This window comes from Podarcis filfolensis (genome assembly GCF_964270895.1).
Source record: "Podarcis filfolensis genome assembly, chromosome: 1".
In the NCBI taxonomy this organism is placed as follows: Eukaryota; Metazoa; Chordata; class Lepidosauria; order Squamata; family Lacertidae; genus Podarcis; species Podarcis filfolensis.
The window spans coordinates 25,146,307-25,164,184 of NC_139604.1; the positions used below are offsets into that span (position 1 = coordinate 25,146,307).

At 47.8% G+C, this 17,878-nt stretch overlaps 1 protein-coding gene and 1 long non-coding RNA gene across 3 annotated transcripts in view; both read right to left on the reverse strand.

Moving 5' to 3' along the window:
* Positions 1–14,234, reverse strand: part of FRZB (frizzled related protein) — a 33,858-nt gene extending 19,624 nt beyond the window's left edge. The window contains exons 1-2 of one of the 2 annotated variants that reach the window (XM_083572513.1): positions 12,989–14,234; positions 790–837 (exon numbers count right to left, since the gene is read on the reverse strand). In XM_083572513.1, coding sequence (XP_083428639.1) covers positions 790–837; positions 12,989–13,457 — 517 coding nt within the window. In that variant the 5' untranslated portion in view covers positions 13,458–14,234. The remainder of the gene's footprint in view (positions 1–789; positions 838–12,988) is intronic. The other variant, XM_083572514.1, reaches the window with a different exon arrangement.
* LOC310743828 overlaps positions 1–17,878 on the reverse strand; it is a 603,392-nt gene that overhangs the window by 45,823 nt on the left and 539,691 nt on the right. The window lies entirely within an intron of this gene.

Below are 17,878 nucleotides of genomic sequence, written 5' to 3' on the forward strand. Positions count from 1 at the left end.
CATGGAGATTAGCCGTGTGGACAGTAGATTTGCAGGACCCTGATAAAGCAAGAACTACCCATAAACCTCCATTCAGCAGCTGCATTTCATTAATGCACTGGGTCTATGACACATGAAGGATAGAGTTCACTTGCATTCAGTGCCTCTAAAGTTTTCCTGTTTTCTTAAATCTCCAGATTTCTTTCCTGTTGCCTGTCTGGCTCTGTGGGCAGAAACAATCAAAGGACCATCCCCACCCTTCCAGCCATCATGTTGCTGTCATGACATGATCACGACACATCATGGCATTAACACGTCACTGTCGTGACACATCAAGACGCTATTGCATCACTGCATTGTTAAGATCTGCTCTCAAGACAGATAGCTCAATTGGTTGAGCATGAGACCCCTTAATCTCAGGGTTGTGGGTTCGAGTGCCACATTGGGTGAAAGATTCCTGCATTGTAGGGGGTTGGACCCTTGCGACGCCTTCCAAGGAGGAGGAGGAGGAGTTTGGATTTGATATCCCGCTTTTCACTCCCTTTAAGGAGTCTCAAAGTGGCTACCAATCTCCTTTCCCTTCCTCCCCCACAACAAACATTCTGTGAGGTGAGTGGGGCTGAGAGACTTCAGAGAAGTGTGACTAGCCCAAGGTCACCCAGCAGCTGCATGTGGAGGAGCGGGGAATCGAACCCGGTTCACCAGATTACGAGTCTACCACTCTTAACCACTACACCACACCGGCTCCCAACTCTACCATTCTATGATTCTATAAGAAAAAGAAGAAATGATTAGATAAAATGTACTCACCATTGCCGGCGCCTCTACAGTTGCCATTATTAGACTCCATAGGGAAATCTGGCATGAATTGTTAAATATGTAAAGAAATGTTAGTATTTTTAATATTGGATTATGTCAACACAGCCACATCAAAACGCTCCAATTTTAATACACTAAATATTAGAAAATAACGAAGACTATATTAATGTGGGGGGGGATGGAGGGGGCTCCCTATATGTAGACAATGGCTTAAAATCAGGGACCAAGCATATGATCCCAGGTCTCCTGGTGGCCAATGGAGTTGGCTGCACACTCAGAGCACTTTTGAGTGCTGCTATTGACAACTGGGCAGCCTAGCTTGTGTGCAGAGCTGGATCAGAGCCATTCTTTTTAACAGAAGCAAGAAAAAGATGAGGTGTTAAAAAGCTGAAGCAAACCTATTTGTTTTTAAACACGTATCCATGACTTATGGCAGCGGTGAGCATGCCCTCTATCTCCCACCACACACATGGAGAAATGCTTATGTAGGTAAGGTCAGTTCCAGCAGTCTGTCTACTCCTTTTTGGAAGCAGGTGACCAGGGCCTGTTTATTTCGGAATTTACACAGGTGAGCTTTGGCTCTCAACACCAGTGACAAAAAAATCACAAAACAGTATTCAAAACCAACCAACCTAGGGCTATCAGCCAGCTAAAACATGTTCATTAATCAACTTTCATTTAAATGGTAAATCAACCCATCAAGTAAGTTTAAATATATCTGCATATCACAAAAATACAAGCGTCTTCTTTGAGATCCTGAAGTCTAAGTTGCCGTGTGCAGCACAATTAGGCAAAGGTTTCCTCTCATTGCTAGAAGAAAGGACCATTCTTGATATTTTCAGTTTCCTTCCCTATGACAACAGTACATCAGAACCAAAATAGACCAAAAAACAAACTTTGATACCCTATTAGTTGAAATGTTCATTTACGATTAAAATTGCACACCAGTTAATCAAATAAAGCTTTTATTGCACTGTCTGTTGGTCAGTGAATTAAATGTTGAAGCCGCACGTAACAAATGTGTTAACTTGTTGCAGATTATCTGATATAAATGGGTAGAAGACACAATGCCACATTTCAATTTTTTCCCTAAAGTATTTCAGGAAGTATTCTGCTTAGGAAAAAGTATGCTACTTAATGTATTCCACATTTACAATGCAGCCACTGTTTACAGTGTTTCAGCATGTGAGATATAGATATATATTTTTACTATTATATCTACTAAGGGAGGAATTCAGTATTGTGCAATGGCGATCAGTCTATCAGGACAAGAATTTCAAATTGCCAGCAAGAACAACCCCTCTCCTACTCTCCCCCATGCACTATTCTAGGGGTTCTCCTGAACTCCCCCAAGCCATTTGTGGGGGCACAAAGGGTTGAGAGGGGGGAAACCCAATTGCGCAAGCAGAGGTCCTTGCACAGGACTTCGGCTGACGGACTTGTTAGTTGAATTTTGCCCTAGATGTTTTGGAAACTTGTTTGTTCACTATGCATTTGGACACCTAAAGAGCTCATCACCCAAATGTGTACACTGGTTCCTGAGATCAAGGAGCAAGTTTCCATCTAAGCTTGGATACAATTGAAAGAAAAGAATTGACTGAACTTTTCCAGTGGCGGACCTTGGGGTCTCAAATTTAAGTGATGCCCCCTTGCCTCCCGCCTTCCATTCCACATCATAGTTGTGGTGCCCCCGAAGCTCTGCACCCAGCGTGACCGAACGGGTCATACTCCCTTAAATCTGCCCCTGACTTTTCAAAAATGCACTGATTTTTCGTAGAATTCCCAAGCAATGAGGCTGGTTGAACATGTGTATGCGTGTATATTGCACTTTGCCTAAAACTCGGAATCAGCAGCCAGAGCATTAACTGCTACATTAGTAAAGACTGAGCATGAGAAAAGAAAAAAGTAGAGAGAAAAACAAAAGCATCACCGGATTCAGAAGTCTCAAGTGGTTCTCAAGGGCAGCGGCACTGCATCCTTTTCGAGCGTCTGCTAGCCCAGTCCTCGCCGTCAACACTGCCGGGTGCACTCATGTGGGGTGCTGAGTCCTCAGGGAGCCTGTGCTCCAGCCCAGCCCTCACCCACTGGAGCCAAGTGGGACTGTGCTGCACAGCCTGCTGGCCCACCCACCCACACAGGGAGGAGTGCAGCTGGCCAATGTGGCTCTTGGTAGGTGAATCCCCCCCCCATCCCCAATGGGCAGTCATTCAGCGAGGGAGCTGGAGACAGGGCGGTGAGGCTAGGCCAGGCTCTGGGGCCCAGTGACTTGGAACAGGCAGGGTGGAACAGAGATCCCTGCATAGGGGCACCTAGCTTGTGCCCCCTAAAAATTGAGCACCCAAGGCTATGGCCCCCCTGGCCCTCCTCACGCTATGCCCCTGCTCAAGGGTTTCAGGTCTTGCCCAGCCCCACCTGGGGCTGGCAGGGTTTGAACCAAGGACCTTTTTGCACACAAAACATGCGCCATGATGCTGAGCTGTGCCCTCCTCAGGAAACTCATGAACCAACGATATGGTGGCCCCTAACCAATGTAAGCTGTATGATTATTATTTTTCTTCCTCCAGTCCTTTACCTCATAATGTAGCAGTAAATGCCAGACTCATGTAATGAGCCCCTGGGACGGTGGCCTCATCTGGCATCACACACTGCTCCCCCAGATTCTGCCAATGCTGAATGATACATCGGATGTGCCCATCAGGCTGACCAGGATTTGTGGCCAAAAATGCTTATACACTGATCTCCTTCCTCTAGGCACTTCAGCCTACATCTCAAGTGGAATGCGGGTGTCACTGTGGTCTAAACCATTGAGCCTCTTGGGCTTGCCGATCAGAAGGTCGGCGGTTCGAATCCCCATGATGGAGTGAGCTCCCATTGCTTTGTCCCAGCTCCTGCCAACCTAGCAGTTCGAAAGCACGCCAGTGCAAGTAGATAATTAGGTACTGCTGCGACGGGAAGGTAAACGGCGTTTCCGTGCACTCTGGTTTCTGTCACGGTGTCCTGTTGCACCAGAAGCAGTTTAGTCATGCTGGCCACATGACCCAGAAAGCTGTCTGTGGACAAACGCCAGCTCCCTTAGTCTGAAAGCGAAATGAGCACCGCACCCCATAGTCCCCTTTGACTGGACGTAACCATCCAGGGGTCCTATACCTTTACCTTTCACCTTGACACCCCTGGTTACTCTGTGCAGACAACATTCTCAACTCCAGAAACCAGATCCAAATTAGCAACTAACTAGAATAGAAATGTTTTATTCTACTTTTAGAAGGCAGAATTATATTCCTTGGGGGGAAGTGGGTGGAGTGGGAGACAGAGAGAGAGATGACTTCTACATAGTGGCTGGCGTGTTTGTTTAATTTTTTTAATCAGAATTTAGAATGTCATCATGTTCCCATTCAGTGAAAGAAAGTCTTCATGGATTTCAGGCTGGAATCATTCAATGAAACTATTGTGCTCCTTCTGGTCCTTCGTAATAGGTAACTTTGGGGCAATTTGACAGAAAAAGACTTCTCTGCGCTTTTGAATGCGACTGCTCTTAAATGGCTGCAGGCTCTGCCAAGGCTGGTTTCAGTGCAGATCCTTGTTTTTCAGGAGCGCTGGGAAGCATCTCCACATGACGGGAGGAAGATGTTTGCAAAAACCTCAATATGAGACATTCACTAGCTCCTTCCTTGCTTGGGCACTCAAAACCACTTGCGCTGAAAACTTCCCAGCAGGTATCAGCCCAAGACAGCTGCAACAACAGTCTGTACTCTGTCTACAGACAGACCCAGGGAGTTAGGTTTAGAATGGCTGGAGCTTGAAGAGCAGATGTCAAAGTACAAGGCAAAGAGAGGAGGAGGAGTTGGAATTGGACTGAGGAGGGAGATGGGGACCAAGTAAAGCTGCTCTGCTGAGCCAAAGGCAGAGAACCGGTGGACGTTTTGACAAATCAGCAATGACTGATGTTTTAAATGGGTCTGAATCCAATACTGCAGGATATCAGGGGTAGCAAACATGGTGGCCCTCTGACTGTTGCTGTTTTTATGGCTCTGTTCTATTATTTCCATGTTTGTATTCATGCACACTACTTGGTGATTTTGAGGTTTATAAATGAGTTTAAAATAAATACATAAAATCATCTTTAACCAATAGACAGGTTGGCTGGGGCTCAGGGAAATTGGTGCATAGCTGTCAACATTTCCCTTTTATTAAGGAAAATTCCCTTATTCCAAATAGGATTCCTCACAAGAAAAGGAAAAAGTTGACAGCTATGAATTGGTGTTGAACAACATCCAGAGGACACCTAGCTGGTTATCCCTGATATAAGCTATGCAAGAGCAAACTAGCGTGGATCCAACAGGCGTTTTGCACTTTGAGAGGTCAGAGAACGAACTATCACAATGAAGGCATGAGCTGTAAAAGGACCAGCTGTAAAAGGACAACTCTCATCCACAACTTCTGCTTTTTTTGACTCTTCCCATCTGTGCTGCTCCTTTTCATCACCTGACCATATGAATGCCCGCATTATATGTGCTCATCCCATATACCTTCATGTGTCTATTCCACATGTCCCTGGGGCCTTTCAGAGCCCCGTATTTGCAAGATCTGCATGCAATCTGGAAGGTCCTCCCCCCCCCCCTTGATTCAGAAGATCCCTCATCCCTGTTGAATTAAGAAGCCTGTTTAAAAAAACAAAAACAAAACACCATGTACAGGTTTGGAAAATGGAAAAGCTGAATATCTGAAGGTGGGCCCAAAATAGTTAACAGCCTTCTTTACTAGCTATGAAAAAGGCCAGATACACTGGACTGAGCCTGCAAAACTGAGCAGATTTATCAAAGCCTTGCAGTGACAATCACCATCATAAATATACAATCCCATTATTGCTTTGGCAATTAAAAAGGTTGATAATCTTTCCACCACAACAAAGCTTGGTCAAATTAATCTGCATGTCTTCAACCCCATAAATTTTTATTGCCCACTTTTGTAATTTAATCCCAGTGCTTTTTTTTCCGGTGCCATCCTTCCACCATCTAGGGAGAACCTGTTTGCTGGAAGAGCCAGTGAAATCAAAGGATGCCAATGCTGCCACCACCAAAAGACAAGGAAGCAGAGGGTAGATGCCATTCCTTTGATAGAGAGGGACATCAAGATGGTTAATCCGATTGAATTGCATCTGATGGCAAGATCTTAGGAGACTGCTCTGCTGTGAGAGATCAGAGGGAAGCGAGAATTCTGCATGAGAGAAGTGAGCATTCTGCAAGAGATCAGAGGGAAGCGAGAATTCTGTGTGAGAGAAGTGAGCATTCTGCAAGAGATCAGAGGGAAGCGAGAATTCTGTGTGAGAGAAGTGAGCATTCTGCAGGAGATCAGAGGGAAGCGAGAATTCTGTGTGAGAGAAGTGAGCATTCTGCAAGAGATCAGAGGGAAGTGAGAATTCTGCATGAGAGAAGTGAGCATTCTGCAAGAGATCAGAGGGAAGTGAGAATTCTGCATGAGAGAAGTGAGCATTCTGCAGGAGATCAGAGGGAACCGAGAATTCTGTGTGAGAGAAGTGAGCATTCTGCAAGAGATCAGAGGGAAGCGAGAATTCTGCATGAGAGAAGTGAGCATTCTGCAGGAGATCAGAGGGAAGCGAGAATTCTGTGTGAGAGAAGTGAGAATTCTGCAAGAGATCAGAGGGAAGTGAGAATTCTGCATGAGAGAAGTGAGCATTCTGCAAGAGATCAGAGGGAAGTGAGAATTCTGCATGAGAGAAGTGAGCATTCTGCAAGAGACCAGAGGGAACCGAGAATTCTGTGTGAGAGAAGTGAGAATTCTGCAAGAGATCAGAGGGAACCGAGAATTCTGTGTGAGAGAAGTGAGAATTCTGCAAGAGATCAGAGGGAACCGAGAATTCTTGCCCATCCCATTGCTACTGTTCCTGCCATAGTAATGCAACGGTCATGCCTGTCAATGTCTGCTCTTGCGGCATCAATATCACAGCCACCAAGTGCAGGAAGTTATACAGAAAAGTGAGACTGGGTTGCATGAAGAAGAGGTTTCCTTCCTTTGGGACAATCCTGTCTCTGGGTCTTCACAGTGCAACCCACAGGGCTTCTGCCCTGAGCCACATAGTGCTAGTGGGAAATAAAGGCATCTCGATTTACGCAGCAGTTGTGGGAGGATGGAGATTAGAACCTTCCCAGGTGATTTGCTCCCCAAATTAACTGCGCAGATACATCCTTGAGTTTAGCACTTTGGTTACAGGAAATTTACGTGATTTCCCCTAGAAATCCAACAGGACTTCCCTCTCAGCTAGCACATCAATGGCAATACTAGATTTTACTTTACTTAATTGTTGAATTCCTATCAAGCTATTTTTCCAAGGAGCTCAGCACAGTGCCCCTTTTAGAATCACAACAACCCTGTAAGAAGATAGCTGAAAGATAGTGATTGGTCCATGGACACCACGTGGTTGAGCAGTCCTAATCTGACACTCTAACCATTTCACCATACTGGCTCTCAGCAGGGGAGGTTGCATAGGTTTATTTGATGCCTACTTGTTTGATAGTACTCATAGCGCAATTTCTTATATGCAGCGCAACTCTTTGTTCCACAAAATAGCACTTACTCCTCTCCCCTATAGCAATGTTTGACCTCTTTAAAACAACACCATTTCCCCTGTTTTGTTTCTTTGCTTAATTCTGCAAATTACTTCCCCATTTCCAGCACTGGTCTTTAATAAAATTAATAATAATAATAATAATAATAATAATAATAATTTCCCCCTGAAGTAAGGCTACAGGTCTCTCCCCACAATGTATAAAAAGGGGATGGGGTTTCATGCCAGTGAGACGCTAACAAAAATAAACTATTCTAGGATTTTGCCACCATTAGCTCAAGGGTCAAACAAGATGTTGCATGGAACTTGCACAATTCAACCCCAGCCACCTTTTCTTTTTCTTTACAATCAGCCCTGCTTGGAATGGTGAGAAGCAGAGAAATCACAAGGGGGGAGGGAGAGTACTTAACCCCTTCCTGCACACCCTCACCATATTTCTGTTTCAAATTACCCCTCCCCAAACTGTTTTTTGTTTGTTTGTTTTGCCCCTGGCGGGGTTCGAAAAGGCTTCTGGGGAGCATTATATGTATTTATAGTTAACATCCATTTCAGCCCTCTAAGCAGTAGGTTAATAATTGGTGGTGAAAAGCCACCTTTGGATTCCATAGACATTCTGTTTTGAGTCTATCTAACAGTCTGTGAGGGACGCGGGTGGCGCTGTGGGTAAAACCTCAGCGCCTAGGACTTGCCGATCGCATGGTCGGCGGTTCGAATCCCCGCGGCGGGGTGCGCTCCCGTCGTTCGGTCCCAGCGCCTGCCAACCCACCAGTTCAAAAGCACCCCCAAGTGCAAGTAGATAAATAGGTACCGCTTACCAGCGGGAAGGTAAACGGCGTTCCATGTGCTGCGCTGGCTCGCCAGATGCAGCTTGTCACACTGGCCACGTGACCTGGAAGTGTCTGCGGACAGCGCTGGCTCTCGGCCTATAGAGTGAGATGAGCGCACAACCCTAGAGTCTGGCAAGACTGGCCCGTACGGGCAGGGGTACCTTTACCTTTACCTTAACAGTCTGTGAGCTTAGATCCTCAATGATTTCCTGAGTTTAGGAAAGGATTTGAGACTAGAGAAAACAGCAGGAAGGGGCGAGCTGGGAATGGAACGTGACAAAATATGGAAGTGCTGTGACTTCTTGGGTGCAACCACTTCAACCTGCAAACAGAAGCAGTCTTTGGGAATTCTTGTAATCTGGGAATTTTAGACATGTGTGGTGGGGCTGGTGCAGGAATGAGCCCATCAGCTCCAACCCCCAGCTCTGCCACCACTGTGAGTTGAAGGTCCACCATTAGAAGTGAGGAGTCTGCTTCTACCCATGTAGACTCACCACATGGTGCAAAACCCTGATTTCTGCAAGTTCTGCAGCACTTGCGACACCTCCAGGAGCAGAGGAGGCTTCGCATGTCTCAAACTCCTGGAGGACAGCAAGGACCCCACCAAGACAACACGAGGAATTCCCTGATCAGAAATAAAAACTCCTGAAGAGGGCTAGAGAGTCACATTTGTTAAGGATCCCCCACAATGTAAAGCAAAGGTAAGGGAACATCTAATTTGGCCCAGGAGTCTGTTTCCCCCCCAAATAACGTGTGATGTCAGGTGTGGGGCAGGTAAAAGGCAATGGCTGCAAAGAAGCAACCGGGAGATTCAGAGTGTGCTCCAAACTTTTCCTTTGGCACCTTTTAAACTTGGTGCTAAATGCAAGTCCCACTGGGACTGGTTTGGCCCAAGTGGAACTGGTCGCTGTGAAAAGCAGGCGTTGTCATCAGCTGACCAGCAGCTGCTGGGTCCAGCTACAGGGATCTTCCTCTGTAGTGGGTCTTGCATTCAAGGTGGGCTGCAAAAAGAAACACTTAATCCAGTGGTTTTCAACCAGTGTGCCATGGCACCCTGGGGTGCCTTGAGTGATGGTCAGGGGTGCTGTGAGGAACACTGGCCTCTGTCCCTCTTTCTTTCCTTCCCTCCCTCCTCTGATGCCCTCTCATGCTTCTTTTTCCATCAGGCCACTAAGGCTGGGGGGCATCATCTTCCCAGGCCCCTTGGCATGAGGAGGCACCTCTCTTTGGGGTGAGGCTGCAGCTCAGAGACCAGGGACAGTGGTAGCAGCTGCCCAGAGGACTCTTAAGGAGAGGAGAGGAGCCTGAGGGAATGCTCCGCAAGGGAGGGTGTTCAAAGGGGTGAGGAGCTGCTGGTTCTGCAGGCAAGAGCTGACGTAACTGGGCTCCTGAGCCCCACAGGGCTGCCAGAGAAAGAAAGTAGTTGGTCAAAGCGCCATGGGCTCAAAAAGGTTGAAACCCTCTGTCTTAATCTAATGCAGGCATAGGCAAACTCGGCCCTCCAGATGTTTTGGGACTACAACTCCCATCATCTCTAGCTAACAGGACCAATGGTCAGGGATGATGGGAATTGTAGTCTCAAAACATCTGGAGGGCTGAGTTTGCCTATGCCTGATCTAATGTCATGCTAAAGCCAGGTGACTGACAGCCCGGCCCATATGTCAAAAGTGGCCCAAAGATGGGGGGACGTGTCAGGATCTGGCCCACCAGCCAGATCCAATTTCCTATACCTGACGTAGAACATACAAACAAACCCACACATAGAAAAAGCTGCACAATGAAAAGTCTAGCACTTTCTCCCCTTGGCATCTAGTATTATATACGAAGGGAAATTGTTTGCTCTTCGCTATGAGAGGGCATTCAGTTATATGATCCCCGTGATGTGGCCTGAAGTGAGTCAGTCTAAGAACAATTTTGCCATGTGATTTCTGTCAACTCGATCCTAGCGAGAAAGTACAAGGAATGTATGGCCATCAAAAGGAATGAGACTGAACATTGACTACAAGCGATGAAGATTGCTAGGTGTTCTTTATTCTAAGGAACATCCATTGTCTGGCTATATAGTATTAGACAGGACATTTAGAGCTGGAAAACATGCAGGAAAGGGTAGTGAAAATGATCAAGGGGTTAGTTAGAGCATATTCCCTATGCAGAAGGGCTTTTATAAGAGAAATTTAGCTCATGACTGAGAGCATGGAGAAAATTAGAAAGGTGTTGCCACCCCACCCCGCTACCCTCCAGTCTCATAATACTAAAAATCTGGGTTTATCCAATGAAACTGACTAGCAGGAGAGTAAGGGCAGACTAACATACAGTCGTACCTCAGAAGTCGAATGGAATCCGTTCCAGAAGTCTGTTCGACTTTCAAAACATTTGGGAACCAAGGTGTGGCTTCCGATTGGCTGCAGGAAGCTCCTGCAGCCAATCAGAAGCCGCCATGGATGTTTGGGTTCCAAAGAACATTCACAAACTGGAACAATCACTTCCAGGTTTGCGGCGTTCGGGAGTCAAAAAATTCGTCTCGCAAGGCGTTCGACTTCCAAGGTACGACTGTACTTAGTTCCTCGCCCAAGAAATAATTGGTCTATGAATTCTCTGCAACAAGAGGAGGTGATGGCCACAGGCTTAGATGGTTTTAACTTTGGATTAGACATTTGTCTAATCATATCATATAAAGGCATATTAACCAGGATAGTGAAACGCATCCTTCAGATTCAGAAGTATTCCCTTAAATGCTGGTTTTGGAGGGCAAAACAGCAGGCTGGCCACTGTTGAAAACAGGATGCTGTGCTATATGGCCCCTTGATCTAACCCCAAAAGTTATTTCCACAGAATATAATGGAAACCCCACACCTGAAAAGATTTGCCCCTGCTGGCCCAGGATTTGAGATTCACTGGGGAGGCCTGCTCCTGGCCCCACCAACAGCAGAAGCCCATTGCATGGTGACACAAGGGCAGGGCCTTCTTTGTGATGGCCCCGTTTCCTTCTACCTGTGAAATTCCCTCCCCCTGGAGGCGTGGTTGTTGCCAGCCCTAACTCAGTTTCCAGCAGCATCTTCAGACACTTCTTTTCACTCAAGGCTTTGGGGAGAGGCTGATATGTTTTAGGAACAGGTGAACTGTATTGGCATGATGGTTGCAATACTGTTTTAAAGCAACAGCTGAGGTTTTAAATGGCTTTTGCTGGACGTGTTGTTTTTAATCACCTTTTGTAAACCACCTCTTTCAAAACTGAACAAATCAACCGCTTAAAGAAGCAAGCTTTCAATCTTTAGAATGAATAAGTGACACTCGTGAATAACAACCTTCGGTGATAACACAGATGGAAGGAGAGAACCTGAGGAACTAAAGGAGGCTGGCTGACTTCTTAATCATTTGAAACCACAGAGGCTGCATTGTTGGCTAGTGCCCATTGGGAGTGGTAGGTCAAAAGGCTGGGAACCTAACAGTAGGTGGCGCCAGAGTCAACTGTCCCCATCCTCCTCCCTGCTGAGTTCTACAAGGGCAACACTGAGATTAGGGAGGAAGGGAATCTGACAACCAGGGCCACTACCCTGCCAGCAGGAAGGTGCAGGCTGGGTGAGGCAGGCTGAGAAGTTGGTGGGGCAGTGCCCCACCAGCACAGATGGACCAGCCTCCACTGCAGAGGGGGAATGAGTATGGAACGGTATGAGCGAGGACTGTCTCAGGTGATGAAAGCTGGAGGGTTTCAGAAATATTGAGAGCTGTGGTTTGCCAAAATCAGGTAAGGTGAGCAGCAATGGTTATAAGCAGGAGGTGGACATCTATGATGCAGCCATCTAAGAACAGGAAGCTACACATTCCAGGGGACCAGAAGAAGAGCAAGAGCACTGGGGGCAGTGGCGTAGCGTGGGTTGTCAGCACCCGGGGCAAGGCAAGTAATTTGCGCCCCCTAACCCGTGGATTTGCGCCCCCTAACCCGTGGATTTGCGCCCCCTAACCCATGGATTTGCCCTAACCCCAGATGTTGCGCCCGGTGCGGCCGGCCCCCCCTGCACCCCCCACGCTACGCCACTGACTGGGGGAGCAGGTGAGGAAAGATGGTTGATTCCACAGTGCTTTTGTCTTGAGTTTTCGGGGATCAAATTGGATTACTGAAGGGGGGGGAGAATCTGAAATGGGCATGGTTAGCAGGCCTCACTGAGATTTTTTGTTGCTGGAATTGCGCAACAAGCTGTTTAAATTTTGGGTAAGTGGACATGGAAACTGGAAGGATTGGCCCGGCTTACTTTGAATGAAGGAGAGTGATGGCTAAGTGGAGAGGGGGAAATATGTGAATAGTGGATGCTGGAAGGATGCAGTAAGACAAGCTTCTGCCCATTGGTGGACCCAGAGCGTATCATCATCATCACTTTTAATTTGTATACTGCCTTTCTGTCTTACAATACTCAAGGTGGTATTGATTAGATGATCCTAGGAGAAGATTAGTGGGCTTCAGAAACTTCAAGATCTGCTGCAGGATCATGCAGCACAAGGGATCCTGTTTCTCTTCCAGATTCGTGCTGGAATGCCAACTCCCATCCTCCTGGACCACTGGCCACGCTGGTTGGGGCTGATAGGAGTTGGAGTGCACAATTTTGGAGGGCGCCTCTGATGGGAGTTGCTGGGGAGGGGAGTGCCAGAAGGTTTAAGGTTAGGGTAGGGGGCAGAGATCATGGGGGCGTCTTGGAAGTGTGTGTTATGGGAGGTGGGGTGGATGTGGGGGGGGAGGTCAGGCCGGCGGGGCGGAAATGGCAGTGGCGTCGGGCGCGTCACTCACCGGATCCCTCGGCCGTGACGATGGCCTCCGGGGAGATGCAGACGCCTCGGTCGTAGACGGGGAGCTCTTCGCAGGCCAGGCTCTCGGGCCACGCGTGGCCGTACTTGACGAGCACGGGCTCGCAGCCGGCGCGGGCCCTCTCGCACACGGATTTGCAGGGCTTGATGGGCTCGTGCTGGAAGTCGATGGTGCAGATGGGCGCGTACATGGCGCACAGGAAGAAGAGCAGGTCGGCGCTGCAGTGGATGCCCAGCAAGCCCTCGAACTGCTCCATGGCCAGGATGGCGTTGGCCTGCGTGCTGTGGTGCAGGTGGTTGGGCATCTTGGTCATGTTCCAGGGCAACGACTTGCACAGCGGGATGCGCACCGGCTCGCACGACGCGCCCGCGGCCGGCGGCGGCGCCCAGCTCGCCAACAGCCCGCCCAGAGCGGCCAGCAAGGCGGGCGCCGGCAGCAGCAGCGCCACCATCGCCCTCGCCGAGGAGGAGCCCGACGGCGGAGACGTCCGCGGCGGCGCCCCCCTCCGGGGCAAGACCCTCGCGCCGCCGAGAGAGCTCTCCTTCCTGACCCCGCGCGGCGGAGGGACTCCTCCGGGGTCCGCCCCCTTCTCTCCCTCGGGGACCAGGTCGACCCCTCTTGCAAAAGTCCGGGTTGAGGAAAGGGGGGCTGTGGAAATCGGAGGGAACTGGCTGGTACAGGGGGTGGGCGCTCCTCTTCTCTACATCGGGAAGGAAGGCGACTTTGGAGAGGCGCGCCGAGGGACTTGGAGACGTCGCCAAAGAAAAAGTTTTGGAGGAGAGAGAAATCGCGCTGCTTGTCGATCTCGGCTCGGGCTGCTGGCTGCACAGGCGAGACCGGCTTCGCTTGTGTGCGGCTGGTGGAATCAGCCCCCTTTTCACTTTCCACCTCCTAGCCAAGGAGCCCCGGCTCCTCCTCTTTCTGCGCCGCGCGCTCCTGGTCCCACCCCTCTCCGCCGCCTCTCTGTTCCTTTGCAAGGGAGGGAAGAGGTTGCTGGGGGGGTGGAAGACGAGAAGGAGCGAGAAACTGCATGACCTGAGGCTCGCATCCACTCCCATCAGTTATAAGTCACTGTTTGTCGTCTCCCACCCCTGGCTCTTCAGCTTATCCCCTTGGAAAGTTGCAGGCGCGCGCTCCTCTCCATCTGTTGCTTTCTCGTTTCTGCCTCCGGCTGCCAGAAAATAAAATAAAGGTGATCCTTGTGAAGGGATTGGCTCTCCGAGGTGGCGGACGGGACACCCACACCGTCGAAGGAGCATAAATCTAAAAGGCAGGGGGCAGAGAACAGGCTGGATTTCCAAAAAACATTTTTTTTACTTTAAAAAGCAGCAGCGCGTGCTCGCGCGCGCTTTCCTTTCCCCATAAATATCCCTAATGAAAAATAACGACGGCGAGGTGTTGATCTCCATCTCTGCTTAAACAATCCTGTTTGAACTTTCTGTTTTCTTTCTCCAGCAACTGAAATAAAGGGAGCTCTCTCTCTCTCTCTTTCTCTGGCTTAAGTCTGCCGCAGCTGCCTTCTCTGCAAGAAAAGAGGCTTTTCATTGTCCTGGCTGTATCCCCGCTTCTCCACCCCCACCCCCATAAATATCTCTGGGAAAACTTGCTCCGCAGTGGCCAAAGGAAGCTCTTTCCACGTGGATCCAGATGCATTTAATCTAGGGGAGAAAATAGAAAGCAGATCTTCGCTCACCAGCAGCAATTCACCCCAGCCCACCCCCCACCCTTCTTTCCAGCTTCCAGCTAATCTCCTTTTCAGGGCATGGCAGAGTATGCAATGACCTAGGGGGGCACCAGTGTCCCGCTCCATGGCAGAGATACACACACACACACACACACACCGAGGCGGAGCGGTTGGGGGAGCAGTTTGAAACTATTCATCGGAGGGCGGCAGAACTCTCCGGGAGAGACAACATAACAGGAAATCACCTTTGCTCTCTCTCCCCTTAAAATATGCCTTTGTTTTCTGCCGGTTCTTTCTCTCCCAGCTGATCCGGCCCAGAGGAAACTGATACCCTCTGCTCTCCCTCTGCTGCGTCTTTCCCAAAGCGCCCACGATAATACACAGTGCTCATTGATTTGACTTGCAGGAAAAAGTTAGAAGGGGATGGAAGGATGGATAGATAGAAAAATGTAGATAGTTCTGCTTCCCTTGAGATGTGCAAGAGGAGTTCCTAGCTGCTGGCATAGGCATAGCGGGGGCGGGCAGCTGCCCCCCTAAATCAAGTAAATAAATAAAAATGCGTTTTGTTATTGATATTTTATTGAGAAATTTTCAATTATAAAGTGATACAAAGAGTGTGTAAAGGGGGAAAAATATATATGACTATATATAAAAAATATCCTAACCCATACATTCTTTATTATGTTATCATATTATCCATCCACTGATTCAAGGAGATCATTTCTTTCTTCTTCCAGTTCCAGGCCTGATATTGATGAACTGGAACTGGAATAAATAAAAATACTTAACAAACTGTCTATTTGCATTGCAGGTAACTCAGTTCTGTCCCCCAACATAAAACCAGCCACCCCCCTAAAATAAATCCTGGCTACGCCCATGACTGCTGGTGGGGAAGATCATTAACAGGGACAAGGAACATTAAGCTGCACCCTACATTGAAAGCTCTGTTACACCACTTTAACAGTCATGGCTTCCCCCAAAGCATCAAGGGGACTGTAGCTTGTTAAAGAGTACAGTTAGGAGATCCCCTCTTCCCGTGTCAGAGCTACAATTCCCAGAGTTCACAAGACTGAGTTTTAAGCCATTCCAAAAACTGTAGCTCTGTTAACGGGAATAGGGCTCTCCTACAATTCCCATGACATGGGTGTTAAAGTAGCACAATAGTGCTTTAAAAGTTTGGGCAGATGTGGCCTTTAATATATTGAATTAAATTACTGTGCTATTGATATATTAAATTGCATAAATTTGGGCACAAATAAGACAAGGTTTTTGTTGTTGTTTAAGGCATGCTGTTGTTTTTTAAGAGAAGACTCAGGTAGGCACTGCGTCAAGAACCATCTTTGAAGAAGCATACCGACAATCTCCTGTGTGAGAGACAAGGAGCCTCTTGCAATCCATAGTTTTTACTATGTGCTAATATTTTTTTAAAATATTAATAATAACTGTTTTTAAAATGTATGTCCCAATTAATCCAAAGCACTTCTTTAGCTGATCAGAATGCTTTCTTGAGTGATTTCACCTCTTAATCAACTAAAAAAAGCACCAGCCCTATCATTTACACATTCTGAAACCATTTTATATAAATCAGAGAGTGAAGCAGCATTCAAGCCCACAGATATCAGGAGCCTTAAAGATGCTTTACGTTGAGGGAGTTATTATATTGCTTTAAATGGACCTAGTTGATCTAATCATGGCTAGCTTTCAGTTTGCAGAGACCCTTGGTAAAATAAGCTTTGGCGTGTGTTCCCCTTCCCCCTTTTGCAGGTGAGTCTTTGTCAGATTTCTTAGAGGTAGCAGACAACACCGGTGCTCTGAACAGCACAGGACAGCAGGGTCTGGAAGCTGCTATTTAAATTTTCCATAATGCCCCCAAGTGGTGTCACACCAGTGCATTGTGGGAATATCTTTGAGCAAGTGTCAGTAGTGGGACCCAGGTGGTGGCATGCTTATTATGGGCATGGATCTGGTATTTTTCAGTCTTGTTTTGAAGGGATGAGGTTGGCTTCATCTTCCCTTCACAAGCTTTCTGTGTTGCTTTCTGTATTCCACCTCTCTATCTGCCCAGACTCAAACTGCAAACCTGGTTTCCAATTAGAGACTTACCGTGTGTTTTGCAGAGAACTTACGGCAAGTAGGAGGAAGACAGGACTGCAAGAAATCTGTCTGCGAATCCATTACAGATCTGCTAATACAATGGTTGTAAAAACTCATCCCAGGCTGACACTTGGCAGGAATGTTTAAATCACAGCCCCGAAGAGAATGTTTTACTGGGATTCAACTTCCACAAACATCTGTTGATTTTGTGTGTGTGCGTGTGCGAAAACCAAACAGCCATCCCATCCCACATCAACAGCAAATCAGATGGGCATATTATAGTTTGATTTTATCCAAGGTTGTTTTTGAGGAGATGCAAGTTCACTGCCATCAAGTTCATGGTTGCTCCAGGATTTTTATCAGGCTCTGGATGTTAGCTAGTAAAGCTTTTCTGCTTTGCAGTGCAGTAACAGTGTTGCCATATTTACAAAGTGTTTTTACATATTTGAATATGAAGGGAATGGCCATAGAGCAGATGTGAGATACCTAGTTATCTCCCACTTGGACTACTGCGATGCGCTCTTTGTGGGGCTACCTTTGAAGGTGACCCAGAAACTACAATTAATCCAGAATGTGGCAACTAGACTGGTGACTGGGAGTGGCTGCCGAGCCCATATAACACTGGTCCTGAAAGACCTACATTGGCTCCCAGGATGTTTCTGAGCACAATTAAGTGTTGGTGCTGACCTTTAAAGCCCTAACGGCTGCAGCCCAGTATACCTGAAGGAGCGTCTCCACCCCCATTGTTCAGCCTGGACACTAAGGTCCAGTTCCGAGAGCCTTCCGGTGGTTCTCTCACTGTGAGAAGTGAGGTTACAAGGAACCAGGCAGAGGGCCTTCTCGGTAGTGGCACCCGCCCTGTGGAACGCCCTCCCATCAGATGTCAAGGAAATATACAACTACCTGACTTTGAGAAGACATCTGAAGACAGCCCTCTTTAGGGAAGTTTTTAAAGTTTGATGTTGCATTGTTTTTAATATTCTGTTGGGAGCCACCCAGAGTGGCTGGGGAAACCCAGCCAGATGGGTGGGGTATAAATAATATGTTGTTGTTGTTGTTGTTGTTGTTGTTGTGTCTGATCTACAACCACCATC